The 25,800-nt window shown below is 41.1% G+C and overlaps 1 protein-coding gene across 5 annotated transcripts in view; it reads right to left on the bottom strand.

Moving 5' to 3' along the window:
* ULK4 (unc-51 like kinase 4) overlaps window positions 1-25,800 on the bottom strand; it is a 169,178-nt gene that overhangs the window by 73,856 nt on the left and 69,522 nt on the right. For all 5 annotated transcript variants that reach the window (XM_088653665.1, XM_035128823.3, XM_035128825.3 and 2 more), the window contains exons 30-32: window positions 25,261-25,353; window positions 23,484-23,532; window positions 9,820-9,925 (exon numbers count right to left, since the gene is read on the bottom strand). In XM_088653665.1, the coding sequence (XP_088509791.1) occupies window positions 9,820-9,925; window positions 23,484-23,532; window positions 25,261-25,353 (248 nt within the window). The remainder of the gene's footprint in view (window positions 1-9,819; window positions 9,926-23,483; window positions 23,533-25,260; window positions 25,354-25,800) is intronic.

The raw sequence follows: 25,800 nt of genomic DNA, 5'->3' as shown, positions 1-25,800 counted from the left end.
GCTTCCAGTCGTCACCGACACCTGGGGGGGACCGGGGGAGGGGTGAAGGAGAGCTTGGGAGGGGGGTGGATGTGAGGGACAGGGGATATCGCGAAGTCCCTCCCCTCCTGAGTTCAAGCCAATCCCCGAGCACAGGGGGAAGCAGAGAGAGTTCCGATTCCAGTGGGGAAGCAGGAAGTCGTGTCCGAGGCTCAGGCAAGGTAGAGGAGCCAGGGTCCCAGGTGGGACAGGAAGGGGCGAATAAGGGCGGGAGACCCATCCCCCCAACTCCGGAATTACGCAGAAAGAGGAGGGGAAAGAGGATGGGTCTGCCAAAGCTTTTGTGTTGGAGAAAGACGCGCCAAAAGCCATTAGGAGGTTCTGAAACCGACTGACCACATCACTCCGTGTAAATAGCAATGACTTAAGCACTGTAAATACGCAGCACCAATAAAAGAATAAAATGCAGAGCTGCGTAGCGTCGTTACTCTGAAGTAGTCCGCTCCGGCCACTGTGACAGACACCATCAACCATAACATCCTTCTGGACCGTCTAGAGGGGTTGGGAACTGGGGGCACTGTCATACAGTGGTTCTGCTCCTTTCCTCCTGGGCCGTGTTCAGAAAGTGGTGGTGGGGGATGAGTGTTCAGACCCCTGGGCTCTCACTTGTGGGGTGCCTCAATGTTCTGTCCTCTCCCCCATGCTTTTTAACATCTACATGCAGGGGGTTTGGGCTGGGTGTTCATGAGTATGTGGATGATACCCAGCTCTACCTCTCTTTCAAATCAGAACCAGTGAAGGCGGTGAAGGTCCTGTGTGAGTGCCTGGAAGCGGTTGGAGGATGGATGGCGGCTAACAGATTGAGGTTGAATCCTGACAAGACAGAAGTACTGTTTGTGGGGGACAGGAGGCGGGCAGGTGTGGAGTACTCCCAGGTCCTGAATGGGGTAACTGTGCCCCTGAAGGACCAGGTGCGCAGCCTGGGAGTTATTTTGGACTCACAGCTGTCCATGGAGGTGCAGGTCAATTCTGTGTCCAGGGCAGCTGTCTATCAGCTCCATCAGGTACGCAGGCTGTCTCACCAGAGTGGTGCATGCTCTAGTTATCTCTCGCTTGGACTACTGCAATGCGCTCTACCTGGGGCTACCTTTGAAGGTGACCCGGAAACTACAACTAATCCAGAAAGTGGCAGCTAGACTGGTGACTGGGAGTGGCTGCCGAGACCACATAACACCGGTCTTGAAAGATCTACATTGGCTCCCAGTACGTTTCCGAGCACAATTTAAAGTGTTGGTGCTGACCTTTAAAGCCCTAAATGGCCTCGGTCCAGTATACTTGAAGGAGCATCTCCACCCCCATCATTCTGCCCGGACACTGAGGTCCAGCACCGAGGGCCTTCTGGCGGTTCCCTCGTTGCGAGAAGCCAAGTTACAGGGAACCAGGCAGAGGGCCTCCTTGGTAGTGGCGCCCGCCCTGTGGAATGCCCTCCCATCAAATGTCAAAGAGAAAAACAGCTACCAGATTTTTAGAAGACATCTGAATGCAGCCCTGTTTAGGGAGGCTTTTAATGTTTAATAGATTACTGTATTTTATTTTTCTGTTGGAAGCCGCCCAGAGTGGCTGGGGAAACCCAGTCAGATGGGAAGGGTATAAATAATAATAATAATATATTATTATTATTATTATTATTATATTATTATTATTATTATTATTATTATTATTACTACTACTACTACTATTCCTTCCTGAGATGGCGTAAAAAACTGGGGGTTGTTCTGGTGGTGGGAAGCAGAAGTGTTTTGTTTTCGTAGTGCCAAAACAAACCTTCCAAGCCATCCATTTCGAAGACAACAAAATAAGACTCATGCAGTGTAACGACTTTGCTTAGACAGGTTCTTTTCTCTATGGCATAAAGCAGCTGTCCTGTGCATTTTTACCGTATGTTTCGCTCCATAAGACGCACCTCCTCTCTCCTAAAAAGGAAGGGAAATGTATGTGCGTCTTATGGAGTGAAGGCACTGGACGGCAGCGGGGTCCCTCAAACGGAGGGGTGCCTTTGCTGCCAGAGCCATGTCTCCCAGCGGTGGCAGGGGGGGGGGAGAGGGATGAGCAGCCATTTATTCAGAATATTTTTTTCCTTGTTTTCCTCCTCTAAAAACTAAGCGTGTCTTATGGTCAGGTGCGTCTTATGGAGCGAAAAAATACAGTAGTTGCTCATGATTCTAGGAATTCACAGGATGGTGAGATAATGTTAGAATAATAACAGAGATCAGGCAAGAATACACACAGAGTTTGCATGTGGCAACAAAAACAAATCACTTTTTTTTTAGCATGGGAGGCCAGCATTTTTTTGTTATTGCTTATAAATGCCACATCTGAACTCTTGTGTGTATTCTTGCCTGATCTTTGTTATGAATTGGAATGCTGGAACCAAAGAAGTACCATTGTGCAGTACTTCTTTGGTTCCAGCACTCCAATTCATTTTCTAACCACCCACACCACATTTGCCCCCCTACCTGAACATTGAGTCAACATTCTGTGCCCACTGAGCATGCAGTGTTAACCATTTAATTATATACCTTCTCAATTTATTATATTGCAACATATTTATTCATGATCAGGTTTTAGAAATCAAAGGGTGCAGTGTTTTATCTGAAATCCAGAATAACTCATAATCTGGTTTTATTTTATTTTCCATTACAATGGTGAACCCTAGAACATATTGAGCAAAAACAGAGCAAAGTACTCCCAAGAAGCTACAGCAGGGATGAGGAACCTCAGGCCCTCCAAAACATCTCTTTTCTCTTCCCAGGCAACACCTTCTCCCCATACAACTGCCCCTGCTCCGTGCCCTCCTCAGTAGCTTTTGCCTAGCTGTAACATGTTTTAGATCTGTAATAATACCCCTCGCTTGCCTGAAGGGAGAGCTTTCTGGGCCCAATTCAAGATGCTTATGCTAGTTTTTAAAGTCCTAAATGACTTAGGTTCCAAACATCTAAAAAACTGTCTCCTTCCCTACAAATCCTCTCAGGGTGTTAAGATCAGCAGAGGGGACCCTCTTGGTAGCTCCGTCTCTCTCTCTCTCTCTCAGAGATTTTTGGTGGAGGTGGCCCAGGAGAGCAGCCCCAAAGTTGTGGAATTCCCTTCCCTGGAGGTGTGCCTCGCTATACACTATACAGCGTTTGCTGAAGACTCACCTCTATACCCCTGTTCTTTGAAACCTGAGATGTGCTTTCAGGTCTCACCTATTCCTGTTATTGTAATCTGTTTTAAATGTTAAATTGTTGTAACCTGCCCTTGGCTCTGTTGCTACAGGGCAGGTAATAAATTTGATGATGATGTGTCTGAATTTTGTGTAGCTGGAGTGTACAGAGCAAGAGTCCCACCTGCTGCTCTATCCACTTTTTCCCTGACCCTCCCTTTCATTGGCATCCTGCCCACATAAGGTTGTGCATAAGGGAATGCAGCCCTCAGACTGAAAAAAAGTCCCTACCTTTGAGGTACAGAGTACATTTCACTCACTATTGAGTAGCAGCACATAGGGATTAGCAGGGAAAGGTTCCCAGATCAGAGGGCGGTGTTACCACATATAGCTGAGCCCTAACATTTCTTTTCTGAGGACATAAGCATTGAGCACAACCGAATTCAAATAAGAAATATGCAAGAATGGGATAAAAAGTCCTCTCCTTACAGAAGTGAACTGTCCTTCTAAGGGATGGGTTGAGTTCAATGCTTTACAAAACGTGCTAATTCCAGGAGAGCCAATTAAATATCACAGAATAAAGATATTAGGTAGAATGGCAGAATGGTAATTAACAGCACTTAATTCTTACTATGTTTAGCACTTTTCATCTTCAAAGTTTTATGCAAGCCTTAATTGCTCTCTGACACATGGATCTTGGATTTAGAGCAGGGGTCCCCAGACTTACCGTGCGGCGGGCCGGTGCCCGCCGCGTCGACCGCGCGGTGGGCCGGAGGGCAGGGGAGTGCGCGCGCAGCGGGCCGGAGGGCGGGGGAGTGCGCGCCCGTGCGCATGCGCACACGCGCCCGTGCGGGGAAAAAATCGCCGAAAATCGCTTGTGCGCATGCGTATGGGCCTCCCCTGACCCGGAAGTGCACCAGAAATGACCTCTTCCGGGTCAGGAGAGGCCCATACGCATGCGCACAAAGGATTTTCGGCGATTTTTTGCCGATTTTTTAGATTGTCGCTGCGCCGCGCGCCGTGAGAGCGGGCGGCGGCAGCGGGCTGCGGGGGTCGTCGCGGGCCGGATTGGAAGGCCGATTGGGCCGCATCCGGCCCGGGGGCCGTAGTTTGGGGACCCCTGATTTAGAGAATATATCGGACAAAAATCACCATAAAAGCTGTCTATCAGGTATTACAAGGGATTGTTCTAGATAACCTTTGAACCACGTTTTGAATTTACTCTCCAGCAACTTCTGAGAGTTTTTATAATTATATCTGACACATCACACAGTGGCACTGTCAACATTAGATTCCAATGTATACCCTTAATTACACTTCTACAAAAAATATTCCCATTATTTATTCTTTCAAAAACTCATAATGGTTACCCTCCAACTGGCATGTGCGGCAGCCACATACAAAGCAAAACCATGTGTACAGAAGCATATCTACACGCGCACACACTCCACTGTATCATCCACTAAACCAGGCATGGTCAAACTTGGCCCTCCAGCTGTTTTGGGGCTACAATCCCCATGTCAGACTAATCTGATCTCATTTTTTGACAGAATGACAAGCCTGGTAGATGAAGGGAATGCTGTGGATATAGCTTATCTTGATTTCAGCAAGGCCTTTGACAAGGTGCCCCATGATATTCTTGTAAAGAAGCTGGTAAAATGCGGGCTAGACAATGCTACCATTCAGTGGATTTGTAACTGGCTGACTGACCGAACCCAAAGGGTGCTCATCAATGGCTCCTCTTCATCCTGGAGAGTAGTGACTAGCGGGGTGCCACAGGGTTCTGTCTTGTGCCCAGTCTTATTCAACATCTTTATCAATGACTTGGATGATGGGCTTGAGGGCATCCTGAGCAAGTTTGCAGACAACACCAAATTGGGAGGGGTGGCTAATACCCCAGAGGACAGGATCACACTTCAAAATGACCTTAACAGATTAGACAACTGGGCCAAAGCAAACAATATGAATTTTAACAAGGAGAAATGTAAAGTACTACACTTGGGCAAAAAAAAATGAAAGGCACAAATACAGGATGGTTGAGAGCAGTACATGTAAAAAGGATCTAGGAGTCCTGGTAGACCACAAACTTGACATGAGTCAACAGTGCAATTCTGGGCTGCATCAATAGGAGTATAGCGTCTAGATCAAGGGAAGTAATAGTACCACTGTATTCCGCTCTGGTCAGACCTCACCTGGAGTACTGTGCCCAGTTCTGGGCACCACAGTTCAAGAAGGATACTGACAAGCTGGAACGTGTCCAGAGGAGGGCAACCAAAATGGTCAAAGGCCTGGAAACAATGCCTTATGAGGAACGGCTTAGGGGACTGGGTATGTTTAGCCTGGAGAAGAGAAGGTTAAGGGGTGATATGATAGCCATGTTCAAATATATAAAAGGATGTCATATAGAGGAGGGAGAAAGGTTGTTTTCTGCTGCTCCAGAGAAGCGGACACGGAGCAATGGATTCAAACTACAAGAAAGAAGATTCCACCTAAACATTAGGAAGAACTTCCTGACAGTAAGAGCTGTTTGACAGTGGAATTTGCTGCCAAGAAGTGTGGTGGAGTCTCCTTCTTTGGAGGTCTTTAAGCAGAGGCTTGACAGCCATATGTCAAGAATGCTTTGGTGGTGTTTCCTGCTTGGCAGGGGGTTGGACTGGATGGCCCTTGTGGTCTGTTCCAACTCTATGATTCTATGATTCATCCCTGACCACTGGTCCTGTTAGCTAGGGATGATGGGAGTTGTAGTCCCAAAACAGCTGGAGGGCCAAGTTTGGCCATGCCTGCACTAAACAGAATATCAGCTCCTCTCCACAGCTTTAGAACTGACCTTTTCCCCCAGACCTACTGAAGATTCCGGAAATTAATATTTGAACCTTCTGCATGAAAAGCACATTCTGTGCCACTGAGGTACAGCCCTCCCCATAAAGACACTGTCCACTTATATGCCTGGTCTAGGATTGTAGTACAAGAGACACAGTCAGAAACTTTATATCACCTAGGTTTTTACATGTGTAGATTGTGCCCAAGCCATGATGAAGGATCAAACAGTCAAGAGTTCCACTATTAAAACTTTTTAAAAATCTCAACCAATTCTAGTATTAAAAATAGTATTAACAGCTGAAAAGCAGGAATTACTGGAAAAGCAAAACACTTTAGTTGCTCCCAATTAGACAATTACAAAATCGACCTATTTAATGGCCCTCTGTGCTATGTCTCTTCGTTGCAACTTTTGAACTCCTTTGTTTAAGAAAAAACCCCTATGATTCTGGACCAAAAAGGCATATTAATCAGGCACTTTATTGAACTGATACTGCTTCTTCCTTAAATCCATTCACAATGTGGCCCCACAAAACATTACATTCTTAATGTAAGATATTCAAAATAGTATACATTATTCCAAGGGAAGGTTGTGCTTAATGGATGGAAATTGAAAGTTTGGGAAATCATGAGGGATTCAAGATCTATTCAACAATGACAGTGTAACGTAGGAGTTGGGTAAGGGCTGATGGAAGAGAAAATAAAGTTGACTCTGGAGATTGGACTTGTAATAAAATTACCTATACATACAGGAAGGGTCCTGCAAGCATTTAAGCATGCTGTACTCTCTTTGGGGCTTATCAGGATCTCAGAACCTTTTGAAAATTGCCCATTATATATTAAAAATATAAAAGGCTGACACATGACCTTTTTGATTAAAAGCGTTAATGCTGGATTGCTGCTCTCAGAGGAGTCACTTTAAGGATGCAAGATTTAACAGACTTTAACAATACGACAGGCACAAAGACATTTGAAATCTAATTAATCTCTTGACATTTGACTAAAAGTCAAAGCAGTGGACTACAAGATGGAACAGAGGATCTCACCCGTGAAGGTTGACTACTATTATCTTTCTTTCATGAGGTGTAAATGAGTTATTAAGTGTCTTCTACCAAGGTTTATTGCAGACCTAATCCTCTTTTTAATAACTGCCCATGCATTAAGGGCCTATTGTTTTCTCTTAATACAATCTTGGATGTAACAACTGCTGCAAGCTCTCATTTGTGATTTCACTAAAGGTCTTCTTCGTGTAGTTACAGCTGTGACAAGTCATTTCTATTGAAAGTTGCCTTTGGAAGCTTTAACACAGTAATGTGTGTAAGGTGCTTGTTTACACAACCGCTTTCCAAGCCACATGATGGTTATGACAGTTTACGTGATACTTGGGAAATTCAATTTTATTTTAGTATCCAATATTCAGCAGGTACAGCATCTCTAAAATAGAGGGACAGCCTATAATTCATGGTTTATTGTGCAGCAATTTCTGAAGATTAAAAAGTAACGCATTAGAGTTAACTTCTCTCCATTGCTTTAATATCAATGACACCAACAGGCTATTCCTGCATTGATTTACATCTTTCACCTTCCAAAATAACAACTGATATTTTGTTTAACACTTTGTTTTTAAAGTATTAGTTGATTTTAAAAAGTGAGTAATTAGAGTAAATTCATAGGCTTGACCCCACATACAATGCTCATTATTGTTGTTGTTATTGGTTTCTATTGATTTGTTGGTTTGTTTGTTGCTCGTATAGGATATTTTGTTTTTTAATGTTTGATGCTTTGTTGTGTTTTTATATATGTTATAAGTCGTCCAGAGTGACTGGGGAAACACAGTAAGATGGGTGGGATATTAAATATATATATATATTGTTGTTGTTGTTATTATTATTATTATTAAAGATTGTAGGGTTGTTGATAAGGTTGCTACTTCACATGACAATCACAAAGCAAAATATCTTAACTTCTATTGTGTGCACAAAATTCAGTAGTTTCTGGTAGAGAAACATTTCACATATGGTACAAGTGCAGTCATTGTAGCAATGATATCAAAATTGCTTTGTCAATAAGCAAGGAGTAGACAAACATTTTTTTCTGAGTGACTGAGACTTCAATCTTAGTCACAATTACAGGGAAATACAGTGGTACCTCGGGTTACAAACACCTCGGGTTACAAACACTTCGGGTTACAGATTCCGCTAACCTGGAAGTAGTACCTCGGGTTAAGAACTTTACCTCAGGATGAGAACAGAAATCGTGCGCCACCGGCGTGGCGGCAGCAGGCGGCCCCATTAGCTAAAGTGGTACCTCAGATTAAGAATGGTTTCAAGTTAAGAATGGACCTCCAGAACAAATTAAGTTCGTAACCAGAGGTACCATTGAACTCAGTGCAACTTAATTCTGAGTTAATATGCTTAGAATTGTGTTGCATGCAATTAAAATATATTCCAACTATCTCCATCAATCTTTTTTGTGCCAATTAGCAACACGCTTATTATTTTTTGATGCTGTTTTGGGCTTGGCGTGTTACTGTCATGAGATGGAAAACGACATTGTAAACTGGTAGCTTTTGTTTAATAAATTGTAAGTTATCTTACATATCTTTCTATATGATAAGAAAGCATTTATATTTTGGGCTCTGATGATATGCAATTTTATTTAAATCTCTTCAAAGGGAGTTCATTAATTAAATAATTAGGTAACTAAAATTCCTAAGCAGAATCACAGTGGTATGATTTAAAATGATTTCTTTTATTTTATCCAAGTGTTTTGGTAACCTTTGACTTCCTCGTTTTGACTAATTTCAGATGAGACAGTGTGCTTTTGGACATTGCTTAATACAGTTCTCAGCATGATTCATATAGTTTTTTTAAAAAAACTTCCTCCTGTTCTTCAAACATCAAGAGTTGCTCAAGATGAAAAAAGTGCATTTTGAACAGCATGGGAAAAGCATAAAGTCCTGTGCCCCTCTTGCTATAGCTGTAAGAGCAGTTGAACAGACAAACATTAAAAGTTCAGAAAGTCAAGAAGCAAGATGTATCATGCAATGTGTGTAACAGGTAAACTGGATGCCATGCTATAATATCCTTCATCTAATGGACATGAATTCTTAGACAAAAAAAATGCAAAAACTAATTAGGCTCTTTGATTTGCTTTTCAAATGTAGTTTCTTGGCAGCAAGACAGAGCAGCATATCAGACAAAATCTGAGGGCTAAACCAATAAAACTTTATCTAAGTAAAAAATCAAACACTCTAGAGACATATGAATAACATCCCTGTGAGGGTTCCACCTGGCAACCCCGAGGTCACTGGCTGAGAATGCATTTAAACTGTTAGAATTTTTATGATGTTTTAAAACTGTTTGAGTGGGACATTATGTAGATGATGCTTTTTAAACGGGAACAAAAAACAGCTTCAGATACACACATTAAACTCAAGTGCAAGAAGTCCAAAGAAAACTTGGAGGGAAACTTGGGAGTGGTTTTTTTTAATGGGCTATGAGTTTAGTTCTATTCATACACCCCAGCCACTATTTTACACTTGACTCTGACTGATGGATCTTGAGTTTCTAGTAAAAAGGAAAGTAGATCCCACAAGCCTGGAGTCTCCCCTCATTAAACTAGGGCAATTGTGGGGAAATTTTTAAAGTTTTTGACTCTGTAACTATTGACAACATACTAAATTTTGGAATTAAGGAGAAATCACCAGTGATGGAAGCCATTCCGAGATGGTTATTCTTCCTAAGTCACATTCTGAAGAAACATGCTGCCAAATATTTGTGTACAATAGGTGTACAGTGAAACAGTGTTAAAATACATACCTTGCTCATAAAGTAATGTCATGTTTGCTTTCCTACAGGAAACCAAGTTATTCAAGACTGCCACTGCATTTTGCATTGTATTCCCCAGAAGTGCACCTTGATGTTCCTGCAATGAAAATATATCTGTATAAGAATTTTCCTTCCAAGTGTACAAAAGGTTAAGTCACATTGAAAAGGAAGCCCAGCGGGTGATGAAGACTCTAGGAACACCTGATGCTGGAAATAGCTGATACTATGCACCTATCTTATATAATGTTTATTCTAGATATGCAACAGATTAACTTTGACCATAATGAAACTTGCTATTGCACATACTGTATTACATTACAAAGAATGGCAATCAAGTAAAATTCCAATATACAGTCCTGATGCATATTTCCAGATCTGACTTTGTGGCTACAGTACAATCACTGATAAACGATATGAAGAAAATGTATAGATGTAATCAAATAAGATACTTGTCACCTGTAACCATTAATTTAAACAGCAGTGCTTTTAGTGTTTATTTTCTAACTGTAACAAAAGTAAACAATCAAAATATACAGGAGCCGCCCAAGCCATTTTTGTAGCAGAGGATGTAAATCCAAATGGTGTCCCAATGTGATGACAAAATACAATAAACTAAATAAGTAGGCAATGTACTTCCTCCTGATGATAACTCAAAATCTGTTGCCAATCCTAAAAAAAGTATTAGATATTTTCTGTTATTTTCATTTGATGAAGCAAGTGCTTTGTGCTTGGATACCAGGCAATCTACAATCCAAGTTGCCTCAGGGAAAAAAGGGGGGAGGGGCAAATGGGGGGAATTGCTGTCAAAAGGAACAAAGGAATCTATACAGTTCACAGCCATTCCTGAACCCTTCCAGGGAGTTATCTTTATCTGGCTGTTCAAAGCCCACTCCCCAATGACTTCTTGAGTACCCCCATGAGAGAAGAGGCTCTTGATGGTTCTCTGACAGTTCCCCCACTTTTTAGGTTCATGTACAGTAAGTGTCCCACACTCAGTCTTGCCCAGTTACCTAGCATAACATTAGCAAATCAAACAAAACTTGAAAATAGTTTAAAGTTCAGAACTCAACTAATTTTACTGATACTTTGCAGCATATATCACAACACTGACTATGCCCATTTACTAATACAGTGGTACCTCGGTTTATGAACACAATTGATTCCGGAAGTCTGTTCATAAACTGAAGCGTTCATAAACTGAAGCGAACTTTCCCACTGAAAGTAATGGAAAGTGGATTAATCCGTTCCAGACGGTCTGCGGAGTAACTGTTCATAAACTGAAGCGAACTTTCCCATTGAAAGTAATGGAAAGTGGATTAATCCATTCCAGACGGGTCCGCAGAGTACTCAACCTGAAGCGTTCATAAACTGAAGCATGGGTGTAATTGGTTCCGGAAGTCTGTTCATAAACTGAAGCGTTCATAAACTGAAGCGAACTTTCCCATTGAAAGTAATGGAAAGTGGATTAATCCGTTCCAGATGGTCTGCGGAGTAACCGTTCATAAACTGAAGCGAACTTTCCCATTGAAAGTAATGGAAAGTGGATTAATCCGTTCCAGACGGGTCCGCAGAGTACTCAACCTGAAGCGTTCATAAACTGAAACATGGGTGTAATTGGTTCCGGAAGTCTGTTCATAAACTGAAGCGTTCATAAACTGAAGCGAACTTTCCCATTAAAAGTAATGGAAAGTGAATTAATCCGTTCCAGATGGGTCCGCGGCGTTCATAAACCGAAAATTCATAAACCGAGGTGTTCATAAACCGAGGTTCCACTGTATGATTTATTTATTTAAATGTTTATACCTCCGTATCATCAAGGTGCACAACACTTTTTTTCTTCTAACTGCTCTCCTCATTGCTTGCAAGTTCGCTGTTTTAACCTCCCCGCTCCCAGGCAGCCTCCTTTATTGCTACAGTAGTGTCCCCTATCTGGCTTGCCGATCAGCTTGGCTATCAGCTGTTGAGCGGCTTGTTTTCAACACCCCTCTCCCTGTTTCTAAATGGCTCCAGAGACAGAGGCATCCCTCTGCTCCCGACTGCAGCGGCAGCCGAGGGATCCCGCTCTCAGAGCCATGGCATTCGCTCCATAACACTCACAGAGATTTCTCCTTACTCTTTTTGGGGGGAACGACTGCGTGTTATGGAGCGAAAAATACGGTGTTTGTTACTTTGAAAGCGTTTCATGAGGGGCCCAAAATGGTTGTGATCCCATCTTCTGGAAGCAAGAAGGGCTGGGAATAATCTGAAGAGCAAACCCACTGAGCCATGCCTCCGCACTGAAGCTTCCCAAGAGTAGAATAGGCGAGGAGTCCTAACTTGTCTCTACTAACCTCCCCTGCACTTCTTCAAGTCACAAGACAGAAATACAAGTAAAGTTAGTGAGTAATCTGTGTGTCCATCAATTGCCCACTCCAATACTCTTCTATTTCCAACTGCAAACAGGAACGTATTCAAATCAGAACAATTCATGACTGCTAATTATTTTAACTCTATTCTTAAAACATTTTTAGATCTCAAGCTCATTAATAAATATGAAAGTAAGAGCACACTATCCACAATAAAGCTAACTACTAATAGGAAACCATGTCCTCTGTCAAATACAAATTGCAAAGCAAGCAGAAAGATCACCCAGATAAAAGTTACAGATGATGATGCCTTAAATACCTTCAATTCAGTGTAATAAATATGTCAGTCTGTGTCCAATGCACCATATAGTTGATAAAAAGATAATAAAATCCAACTTTATGATGTATCAGTATAATAGAGAAAAATATGTGCAGCTCTCCAATTCTTTCACGAGGTTGACAACATTTAATGATACCACATTTCTCTGAGCAGAAATCAATCAACGGTTACACAGCTGTCTAATGAAATGTTGCATAGATGCTGTTGAAAATATTAATATTGCATTAAGATTGTATAAACAGCCCTGTCTCAAACTAGACATGGCGTAGTGCTCTTTAAACTTGCTCCATCAGTGCCTGCTATGTATGGTTTAGACCAGGCATCCCCAAACTGCAGCCCTCCAGATGTTTTGGCCTACAACTCCCATGATCCCTAGCTAACAGGACCAGGGGTCGGGGAAGATGGGAATTGTAGTCCAAAACATCTGGAGAGCCGAAGTTTGGGGATGCCTGGTTTAGACCAATATGCCATGGAGAGAAACATAGTTTTATTCTACCAGTGCACAATGAAGTATGTTTGTGGACATTGAGCCAGCAGTGGAGTGCTGAAAACAACCTGGAGCAGCACAAAAAGTCTGGGGGAAAGTGGCAACTGAGCCACCACATGAAATCTGAGATGACACAGTACTGTGAAAGGACTGCCACATCAGTTTCTGCATGTCTGAATTGGCCCCAATTATCATGAAGTCATAGGTATGTCTCTCATATACATATAGAGTTGCTGTGGCTGTTACATTGGATTCTAAGGCTTGTGTAGAAAGAATTTAAGTTCTACACAATCCATCAATGAGAAAAGCTGATCTAATTTGTGTGTACGACACCACAGACTGTGGACATTTAATGAACAGTGCTCTTGACAGCTTTAATAAAACATAGCATTTGCCAGCAGAGATAATTAGAACTGAAGCAGCAAAATTCTAGTGTTTGGCAACACAGATGAAACAACTTCATTAAAATGTACAGCTTCAGCAAATGAAAGGCAAGAAAGCACTGGACCCTGAAGAATCAGCCTTCTCAAAACTAATTGCTTCAGTGCTTCAACAGGCCAGCTATGAAATACCAAGGGTACAACAAGGAAAGGAAAATAAATAAATAAATTGGAATTCAGAAATAACCCACCAAAACTAATACTTTTTAGGGCACTAGCCTTTTTATTTACATTTTAAGCAGCACAGAATGATGGAATAAATTATATTTTAGATTGTGAAACAAATAGGGACCCCCCCCCCAGAAATCAAGCTATGTAGCCCATGTTAATGAATCAGATCTTAACATGTGTCAGTACTACTGAGTTTTGAAACAATTTAACCTCCTAAGAGAATAGATTCGTATTTATCTTTCAACTCTGACAGATCAAAACACACTGTAAGGGTTAATTCCAGGTATGTAATTTAACAAAATCATAGGATGCCATGACATTTCACACAGTAATGTTATTCCACTTAATGAAATTACACTGATTAAATTGCATTTACTAGGGGCATCTCTATCTCTGAGCTTCTACATGACCTTTGTTGGCAAACAAGATAATTATTGGGAGTGGGGTGTGTGTGTGAAGTCCTCATATCGTCTTCTACAGATACAGTAATCTAGAAATGATGTTTGGGGGGGAGTTATGTCTCACATATTAAAAGGTTGTTTAGTGTAGCATTTGTGTGAAAACTAATAAAACAAGCATCAATGTCTATACTGACTGTCTATGGAAAAAATTAGAAGTATCAATGTTTTATGGTGAATTTGGTATAAGTTATTCCTACCAGCACCCAGAAAGCCAAAATCACAGTCTAAAGATAGGTGGCTATTCTATTGTATAAATTTTTATTTGTATTATTTATATATGTTATTTATATATTTTATATTTTATATCAACGTAATAAATTTAGATCCATTAATATTATATTTTTAATTAAAATTGTAGAATGAATCTACATTTGGTTTGTGACAAAAGGCTAAAATGTCACTTCCATGACTAATTATCCTTTTCTCCCCAGTAATGCATAAGACTTAAGACTCTTGTTTTATTGCAGATGTCTTCTTCTTCCCAAAATCCACTCTGGAGAGTTGTGAGAATCCCAAAACAGCATGTTAGGGGGAGGAGAGGGGAGATAGTTCCGCCTGGCAAGTAGGAATACTTGCGCCGGCGGAACTACCATATTAGTGCAATGTTGAATTCCACCAATAGTTTCTAGCAAAGTCTGAGAAATAAATTATTTTGTAGCCATGATGAAACAGAGTAATGCAATAGTATGTTAGCTTGCCCACAGTGAAATAGTATAATAGAATCATAGAATTGTGGAATTGGAAGGAACCATGAGGATACAGTAATCTATTTTATTTTATTTTATTTTATTTATTTGTATACTGCCCTATACCCGTAGACTAATCTACTCCAACCCCCTGCAATGTAGGAATCTTTTGCCCAATGTGGGGTTCAAATCCACAACCCTAAGATTACGAGTCTCATGCTCCACCAACTGAGCCATCTCAGTCGATGGATGTGGCAGTTGCCTGTTCTACCCAGATTGTATAAGATAAGATCAGGTTTTGCTACCTATCCAGAACCAAAATATATGACTAATAGATTGGATTCCAAATCTGTATTGTTTATATTTGTTTTTGATTTTATGATGCAAGTTAATACTAGGGAAAGAGAGTGCAGATGGTTACTTCACATCATAAGGGATTTATAAACGTTTGATTTCAACAATGTGATTACTGTATATAATTGATCAATAATGGAAATACTTAAATAGGCACACATCATGTGGAAAGGCTGTGGTTCTCTGCTAAGATGCAAGCAATGAAGCATGAGGTAGTAAAGTTACCCACCACTGGAGGCCTACAACCATGTTACAAACTCATGGGCAACTTAAGAAGAACATCTGTTTGAAATCAGAGGATTTGGAGTCAAGTGCAACATGGATCATATAACTTGGCAAGGTAACTTCCATTTTCTAAAGTTATATATTCCATAGCTATTGCAAATCGGTAAAACAAGTAAAGAATCAATGCAAGTACTGCAATTGGCTTTTGTTCGGGAGTAGACAACAATATTTGCTTTGATTACTTGGGAAGCACGGTAAGCCAGATCCAATTTGAGAGAAAAAGTGCACTGGTGATCGAGACTCCACTTGCTAATGAAACAAACCACCACCTGAAGCCTTCACATAAATGTTGAACATGTTATTCCATGAAATTCATTTTCTCTATAAACATTTGTTTACATAAACAGATGATTCTACTTCAGGATGCTTTCAACTTAAGATCTGCAACCATGTTTTCAAGAGGACATATCAAATGTTGCATTATTAGTCATTTTTATTTCCAGCGCAACATGTATTTCAGTGCCTCATGGAAAAGTAACTCCGTGAGACTGGTAAAGAGCCTAAATTAGGTGTAAGGAATGATAATGCACCTTAATGATTGTGATAGCATGAAAATTAAATCTAATCATGTTCCATTAAGCATGCTCTCACTTCCATTTTTACAAAATTATTTTATTATGGTTCCTCTACTGTCTATTGAAATAAGCTTTTACAGCAATTTAATTTTCTACTATAAACAACCCTCATTTTTCACAATGCATCCCCCTGAGATTAGAGAAGGATAATTTAAATTTCTCCAGTCTTGCAGCTATACTAAGGTAACAATTTGCAGAGGCAAGGATTTTGTTTTCCTATTTGCAGTAGAGATCATTAAGATATAATTAGACTCTTATTCATGAGTATGAGCATCCTTGCTATGGAGATGCCAGTCATCCAATCAGTGTCCTCTGCACCTGTGTCGAATATGAAGGGCAGCAAGAATAATCCCCACTTCAGTCTCAGGGGAGTTCTGCATTAAATGAACTGCACTAGACATCTCTTTCTCCCTCTTTTGTTATTAATGGAATCTTATTCATGCCTCCAGTGTTTTCTCAGACTCCATTATTATCGATCAAAATTGCTAGACTATTTGCTTTCAGCAATATGCTGCTGCACTGCTACCCAGATGTGAGTCCTAACGACAACTACGTGGGGTGAATTTTAATCGCACCCTGTCTGAAACTGATCACAAGCAACTTATGCTATACAGAAAAAGGCAAACCAGTCTACTTACAAAATAACCCGTGGCTCTTTCAGAAACAGTATAAATATATGTAGGTCTTGTTTTTAAAACTCAATACTACCCCCCCCCCCCGGGCTACAAAAAAGTTCTAGATTTAAAAGGTATGCCTTTAATTAGAATTTAAACCAGCATTTTAATAATTTTGCTGCTATGCTGAGGGAAAGTAATGGTAAAAAGAATGTAATAGAACTTTCATTCCTGGAGCCAGAGGCTTGGATCAAATGCTATCCTAGTGTGAGAAAAAAGTCACATCTGGTTGTGCAAGCAGGAGACTGCCCATTTCTTTTGATTTGTCCCCCAGCTGCCTGTCACAGCTGGGGCCTGGACAGTAGAGATGTGGCAGAAGAACGGGATAAGCCAGTAGCTAGCCCAGAAGTGCAAGTCAGAAGAACCCCAGGGCTAACCAGGAGGCAGGATCAAGAAGCAAGTGGAAAGTCAGGACTGAAGAGTAAGTCAAAACTTAAGGACAAACAAGGAGACAGAAGAGGAGTAAGGGAGCTACTACAGAAAAGATCAATTATCTTGTTACTATCCTCTAGACCTGTCTCAGAAATGGCAGACAGAAAAGGGATTCCAGTGATGATCTCAGGGTCCAGTCAGCCTCATATGGTAAAAGGTGGTCTTTTAGCCATAGGTGTCCTGAGCCATATAAGACTTTAAAGATCAAATCCAGCTTTTTGAGCTGGGCCCAGAAACAAACTTGCAGCTTTTGCAGTCAGGCCAACACTTCCAGAAATCTATTTTACAATGAATTTATGTTTGAAGATGATGGTGGAGGATACTCCTAACCTCTGAGATGATGCTTCCCTCAAAAAACCTGTTACACAGTGCTCAACACTCATCTATCAGTGATGTTTCTCCACTGGTTGATAAAATGTAGTACCCCGGCCACCACTGCATTCTCACATATTTACAGATTGATAGCAAGCTGTGATGTGTTTTCTTGGCCCCTCAGAGAACTTGGGAGGCCGAGAACGCAGGATTTTGAGCAGATCTAGCTGCCCTGACTATCTCATCTTGGCCTATAACCCAAATACTTTCGAGACTTGGAAAAGGGACATGGAAGGGCAAGTGGACTGGTTCCATTTCCCCTTCCATTCCTCTCTCCTGGCAGTGGAAAGAACTTTCTTCTCATCCTGTGTTTCCACAAGATGTTCTCCCAGTGGTTCTTCAAATAGTTTGACACCTGAAAAGGGAAGGGTGGTCACCAGGTGCCTGGGATCCACCTTCCACTCCCACAACCAACTGTCCCAACATGCCAAAGTGGTAGCAGCCATAGACCTGGCCTTGAACTATAGCGTATCCAGAGATGCAACAGGCATAAGGGCTGACATATGAGAGGCTGTCATAAGTCCATCCTTAATTGATTTATGGATATCCTGCTGTGATCCCAATCCCTTGGCTCACATATATCTGACCCTAGCAAAGACTGAAGTGGTGGCTGAAGACGTGAAGGCTTCAGCCTCAAAATTCCTGCACAATGTGCCCACCACTAATTTATCATAGGAATCATTTGCTCCCCCTTTCCCCCTCGTAAGGAGTGACAGCAGAAGAAACCAGGGCAACCACAGGCTAGTGCAGTGCTGGAAATTGAACTGCTGCATAATTTTATTGGGGAAGGTATAATGCTACCCAGCCTATCTGAGGTTCAGTTTCAGCTTATCAGGACTTCCAAACACTATCAAAGGCTAGCAGAAAGGGCACTGTAACGGGTTTAGATGAAGCTGAAGGAAATACCTTTTCTACCCCAGAAGCCATAGACTCATTAGAAGATTCAGGCTCCACAAGGAATTCCTCATTAAGCTGTAAAATCTGTCTCGCTTTTGCCAACAAGGCAGGATAAACATCTGAAGAAAAAAGCTTGCCCTGAGAGCTAGTGGACTCTAGCTCCTTCTCAGATAACCTTCCACTTCATTGCCTTCCATAGCAACTGATTCAGAAAGCGCATCCCCATCTGCTCTAGTTTGCTCTGTTGGTGTCACAATTTCTCCTAATTTGGATTCTATGTAATTGCCTTAGCTCCCGCCACGACCCACATGTTCCCCTTCAACTGGAGAGAAACCAGGGGAGGATACTGAGGAAAGAGATCCCACAGAACTGCAGTGGAAGGAGATCTGTGGCATCTCCTTCTGTTGTGGTTTTTAGATTTATGCCAAACTAATAGATTTAGAAGGAAGAGAATCCTTTGTTTTCTTCAGAGAACAACTCTCTTATTCACTGCAGGAATTCGGAGAAATGACCTCCCCAGGAAAAGGCGCACCAGTGAGGGCAAACCACTCACCCCTTCAGTGGTGTGACTGCCGCCTTTGGAATTCAGATGTGCTGTGTACAGAATCAGACCATCCATATTCAGAAGTGCCGTTTTCAGAAATTGCTCCATTTTGGGCACTGGTATATGAAACACAGAGGCCAATGAAGAGAACATATGCCTGCCAAAACCAAAAGCAGCCCTCTGATAAGTGCTTCACAAAATTATATGGCAAAGGAGCTGTGATGAGCTTGAGGGAAATCACCCCACTTGAGGTAGAATTGTGGAGAGATTTGCTGTGATCAAAGACCAGCGTCACAAGGAAAACCGCCAAATGTGGAATAAGTCACCACAATCCTGCTGGGTTTCACCGAGGTACGGTAGCAAGACCAATCATTACTAGCAGAAATGATGATGATGATGAGGGTGATGAGGTCTAACCCTTCCCTCCCCAGCCACCACCCTGACAAACAATGCCCATAGTCAGCCTTACAAAAGGCAGAGTTAAAAGCTTAATTTCTAATAGCCAGTGTGGTGTGGTGGTTAAGAGTGGTAGACTCGTAATCTGGTGAACCGGGTTCGTGTCTCCACTCCTCCACATTCAGCTGCTGGGTGACCTTGGGCTAGTCACACTTCTCTGAAGTCTCTCATCCCCACTCACCTCACAGAGTGTTTGTTGTGGGAGAGGAAGGGAAAGGAGAATGTTAGCCACTCTGAGACTCCTTCGGGTAGTGATAAAGCAGGATATCAAATCCAAACTACTCTTCTTCTTCTTCTTCTTCATCTTCATCTTCATCTTCTTCATCTTCTTGTACTTGAAGTGTGTGTGGGATTTTTGTTGAGATCTTGTGGTTGGAGAGGGAAGAGTTAAATATTCCCTCCCTGTGCACAATTGTCCCAATGAACTGTATACTGCTACTGTATACTAGGCATTTAATACAATGTGTAGTTAGGCTCTTATTATGTTGAAATGCTAAGGTTCAAGGCATCTTTTGCATCTTAGAAAATAACATTAGAATTTCCTTCTCCGGTTTAGTGAATTTAAACCGGAAATAAATTTAATCTGTGGACAGATGCCTTCTTCACATAAATGACAAGGAGGGCATCTAGTCATCTGTGCAAATGCACCTTTTCTGTATGTACACAGCTACTTGGTATGTGCCTGACCTTTTGAAAATGAAATCTCCCTCTAAATTATTGAATCCTCTATGCAATATATTTAGAGTGGTGTATACCATTTGGATTCTACCAGACTTCAAAATAAAGATAATTAACTGAAGTATAATGCAGAAATGTGTTCAGATAATGGCAGCACCATTAACCTGGAAACATTATCGCAGGTATTACTTAATTACAAAAGGTTTAATAAGATTGAGAGGTTTATAATTAGCTCATAACTTCTCCCGTATTGAAACATCTATCCACACAACAAATGTTAATTATTTGAGAACACAGTATCAAATGATCATCATAGAAGCTATCAGACTAAGTTATGAACTAGGAAGTTCCCTGTTTAAATCTGCTATCTGACACAAATTAAGTAGATCATCTTAGGCAAGGCACTCTCTCCCAGTCTCAGTCATCCTCAGCTGTAATATGAAGACTACTAATACTGACTTACTTTAAGGCTGTGGTGGGGAACCTTTAGTCTGCAGGCCTGTGTAGGTCTGGTCTAAATCCCAATTAGACCCACATAAATCACACCTGCCTTCCCCATACCCTGACATCATGTGTGGGGCAGGTATGGATGTGGCTACAAAGGAACAATTTGGAGCTTAAAGTGAGTGACAGGGAGTGCACTGGGATTAGCTGCACTAGGGAGTTCCCCACTGGGTGGAGTATAAGAGACCAGACAGTATTTAAGGTACTTTGGGCCCAAGTGAATGAACACAAGAATCTTGAACCTTAAATCGGCAAATGGTGCAGCTCTAAGCAGCCGAGTAACATGTTGCCAGTAACCTGCAGCTTTGGACCAGATACAAGGACAACCCCACATAAAACATGATGCGAAATCAATATTTGAGAAATCAATATGCATGGACCACTATGGTCAGGCTATCATGGTTCAGAAATGGTTGCAGCTGGTATACCAGTTGGAGCTCGTAAAAAGCACTGCTGGCCACAGAGGTCACTCTAGTGACAGAGGTCAATCAAGGAATACCCCCAGACCTGTTCCTTAAAAGGGAGTGAAGTCCCATTTAGAACACTCAATTTGACCCACAAGGCCTCAGGATTTTCAGAATTCAAGCTCAGTTTATCGACCCTCATCCAGTCTAACACTGCATCCACACACCAGTATGCACAAGCTGCCGACTAAGATGTAATAGAGAAATAAGAGTTGGGTAGCATCAGTGTACTGATGACACCTTGCTCCAAAACACCGAATGACTGCTCCCAACAGCCTCACAGAGATGTCGAACAGCATTGCTGACAAAATAGTGTGGTGCCCCATAGTGAAAACACCATGGAGCTGAAGAGCCCTCTTCCAAGACTACTTTCTGGACACAATCCTGCAGCTAGGAGCAGAATCCTACTGATACCCATCCCAGAGATTCAGTCCAGGAGGGTATCATGTTCAACGGTACTGAAGGCCACTGAGGGATCATGCAGAAGGAACTCCATCAGGGCAAACAAAGCTGATCCAGTCCCAAACCTATACATACAATGTATAACAGAAATGATGCCACTGGGCTTATTGTGAACCTTTCAAACTTCAGTGAACTTTTGTGGTAACTACAAATAAAGCTTTGCCCATAAAAACACATATTAAGAAAAGGTGTTATTATTTCAAGTTATATTGATCTTGGGTGTGGCTGGCCATCATTCAGGCTATGATGATATAGGGGGAAAATGAGCTTTTTTTAAAAAAAATAATTTACCTTGTTACAACCTTTTCATATACAGAGCTTTAAATTGGAGATTTGAAAGAATTTCCCCCAAGGATGTAGTTTAATTTGAAAATATAATTAACTTTGCAATAATTATTGCTACCACTTCACTCCTTCCAACTTCCCTAGAGAAAAAGCAAACTTTTGCTTGGTACCCATGAAATGAGAAAGTCATTGTAATTTTACAGTGTTTAAGGAGTATCAAGGAAGACATAATAGAATTCTATTCCTCAAGGAACAGAAAGGCAAATTTACAACAAAACACTCAAGCAGATTTTGTAAAGAAATAAATATTCTGCTAATCCTTAAATTATTTTCCAAAAGCGAAAACCTCCAATTAAATTTTTGCTTGCTGTGCTGTTATTAGTTACTCCAATTCTGAAAGTTTTGCATACTATAGCACCTTAGTAATTTAGCTAGTCTGTCCACTCCCTACCCTACAATTTGAATAAATAATGTTGCCAATTATTTCTAGCTAAACATGTTGGAAACATACTCTTTTTGTCAGATGTTACGACTAACCTGCTCATTCATTAGAAGTAGCATGGTTCTCTGGATAGAACAATTCATATCTATTCAATCAATCCTCTGCCCTCAGCTTATTCTCCCTTCTCATTGGAACCACCACCAGCATAGCTGCCAACCAGGACTTTCTAGGTAATGTAAGTCCCTATAAGCAGTGATGCTGCTGCTAACATGTGCACCAAGCAAGCAGAACTGTTTCTCCCATGCAATAGGTACATAGCTAAGGTAATATGAATTGCCTGGCTCACCACAACTTACAGGGATGTTCTAAGTTACAACTGGAGGGCCCCAGCTAGCACTGCAAATACCATCTGGACAGTTCCTCACCCCTGCTCCATTGTGCAGCAAGAGGTCAGTCTGCAAAGTTAGGTGTGATGTTACTCTCCAGAGGGATTGGGGCAGGACTGGTAGGGTAAAATGCAGGGTGGCCAATGAGAGCCAGAGCCAACTAATTCTAGTTTTGTTCCCATTCGTGTGCCAGGTAGTGGAAGAGCTTCCACTGCCTGGCACATAGTTTGCAGGAAAACTGTAGAATTTCTGCTTCCCCCCCCCCACAAAAAGTCCCTAAGACGGTTGGATGGCGCCTTGTATGCCTCTTCTGGCAACTCCTGCAGCCAAGCTGGTGCGCTGCTCTGCTTTCCTTTGAACCACATCTGCAAGGCCGAGAGGTGGGTCTTGCTGTCTTGGGTGCCCAGGACCTCCATACACACTCTGGCGCTGCTAAGGCAGGTGTTTGACTTCATTTCTAGAGGCACACTCCACTGTCTCTTGAGACAGATGCCAACAGCAACAACTCCTGAGCCACATGGCAACTTTGGGCTCTCAGGCTCTCACTTCATTCTGGACCTGCAGCTCAGGCGTAACTCCTTATGTATCTATGCTTTTGAGGGCAGGACAGAGGGTGGCTTGACTGCTCCCTCTGCCTGCTTCCCTAAGTCTTCAGTCAATGGGTGGTACAGTTTGTCCTCGAATGAGTCTGAGTCTGGCTCTAAGTCAGGGTTAGGCATGACAATCTACAGTATAACGAGAATATGAAAGAATTTTCTCTAGTATATATCACAACAAAATCAGTCTAATAAGACTGCACAGCCTTTCTGAAATAATGACATGTCCACTGAAGTAGCATATTAACAAGCAGATCGTCATAATTACATAATGCTTTAAGGTTATGTTAAAATCAAATTCTGTAAAATATATTCTCACCAGAATTACTTGGAAAATAGTTGGAACAAGATGAATTTCTTCAACAAGGCTGTAAAACAAACAAACCAGAAACCCAAATTAAACCATTGAACATGAAACAGTGTGACAAAGTCTTTGTTGCTAAAATCTGTGACCCAGAACCTCAGCCCCTGACTCCCTCTTCATTTAAATAACTTCTACCACCGCTATTAAAACATAAGAAATCCAATACTGCTTTAAAAATTACTTCTTGGTCTACCTTACAGATGTGAAGCAAGTGAGTGGAACAGTAAGTAAATTAATATTTTTTTAAAGGCAGATATTAAAATGCATTAAGCCCATCAAATGGGCAATGGAGGCAGTAAAATAATTTGAAGTAATAGGCTACAGTGAATATGCTGAAATTAACACACATACACCGAAGCAGCTTTTTATGTATGCTTCATTAGCTATTTTATCTTCTCTGCATTAATACATTCAAGTATATTAGAATCACATACTATGTATCTGAGAAGTGATTAACCACCAGGTTTCAGATAAAGCACATTCAACTTTATGACAACAGAGAGCTACAGAAGCCATTAAAAAACTGTTTAAATATGGGAACTTGACCAATTGACCTTAAACTTCTGCTACCTCAAATGTGCTTCTAAATTCCCTTGTTTTGCAGTGTTACTCCTTAGGGACTTATTTTGCCTCATTTGTCCCTAGTTTTCTGACTGCTGTGCTCTCCTACAATTCAGGAGATGAATTTTACTTGAGTTCAGAGAAAAATAATCCAAAATCAACATAAGCAAAGCAATCTTACACACTTGCACAAGCACTATTTATGTGAGGGTGACAGCACATCAGAGTCGCCCAAATAGCTGTTGTATAGAGGTGGGCAAAGGAATGATTGTGGAAAAACAGGCTAACAAAAAAAAAGTAGATCAAGTCATTAAAAAGCAATGTCTGATGTCTGGTGGACACTTTAGTCTGAACAGAATTTTGAAGCACAGTTAGGGGACTAATTTATACAACAGTTTGTTTTTTATTGAGAGATTCATTTGTCCCAAGTGTCTCGTGAAACTGGGGGGAGAGAAAGATGTAACTGTTCCTTGTTGATATATTCAATAAAGTCTCACCAAATCTCCCATGTAGATTTCAAAGTGGTCATATCTCCAAACTTAATATTGACTAAGGCTTTGTACATAGCTGCAACAAGCCCTTTCCCTGTGGGGCCTATATTCAAAATATACTCTCTACTTATGTAAGAATATGTATAGCATGTATGAGGATCACAGAATTGTTGATGAAATTGAAACCACCCAATGGCCATTCCTCGAGTCACCATTTGTAGCTGTTCTTTGGTAGGTGGGTTGTTATTCCCCCTCCCCCCAAGAAACCCCTCAATCTATAATATCCCTTAGATCCAAATTTGTATTTCTACTTAGAATTAACAGTTTGAGTATTTCTGTAAGAATAGTTCTCTTCTTAAGTAAATGACAGTACAATGCAGAAGTAAGTCCCACAATATTCAATGATGTTTACTCCCTAGTAAATGTGTTTATGATTGAGAAAATACAGGAAAATGTAATTTGATGGCCAGAATATTAGTTCTTTCCATTCGAGGGGTTTTTAGACTCATTTTTCTAAACAGCAGGAACCTACGCTACATGGCTCACTACAGTTAAAACTGAAGGAAGTTTCAAAAGCAGTTTATAATATGACATAGCAAGGGTCAGCTGATCTAAGGTGAGGAAAGGTCAAGCTCTCTGGATTCTGGCTCACAGAAGTAGTGAACGTACAATTGGATTACCTTGTAAAAACAGGGCTATACTCTGTAAGGGCAACTAACAACTTTAGAGCATAAGCAGGTACTGGGTCAGGTGCCGTTAGAATTTGCTCAAACCTAGAACAAAAGAAAGAACAACCTTGTGAAACACAAATATAACTATTTCACCCATCATTTTCTGTAGGAAAATATGCTAGCAGTTGATCAAGTGAACCTTCCCTTAATCTGTCCACTCATACATCCTTCTACTGACTTATCTACTTGTTTAATTTTTTTGAAGGGAAAGCTATGTGTTTTGAACAGCAGTAAAATAAATTTTCTACTAGTCTTTTGTAACAGGATGACCCTATTAGCAGTGGCAGGATTTGCCTTGGCAGCTTCTAAAGTTCAAGCCAATTTTCTATCTGCTCAGCAGTAGATTTTATTATTCATTTGAGTATATTTTTTTGTAATTATCATTTGCTTTTTTTGTTCTCTTCTGTTACTCATAGTTGATGTATGATTGAAACCACTCTGCAATACTTTTCAGTTGAAGGAAAATTGGACTAATTAGGACAACTCATA

The sequence above is a fragment of the Zootoca vivipara genome, chromosome 11 (genome assembly GCF_965207765.1).
Source record: "Zootoca vivipara chromosome 11, rZooViv2.hap1.1, whole genome shotgun sequence".
NCBI classification, from domain to species: Eukaryota; Metazoa; Chordata; class Lepidosauria; order Squamata; family Lacertidae; genus Zootoca; species Zootoca vivipara.
Note: the sequence above shows the minus strand (reverse complement) of the source record. Positions and strands in the feature narration are given on the sequence as shown.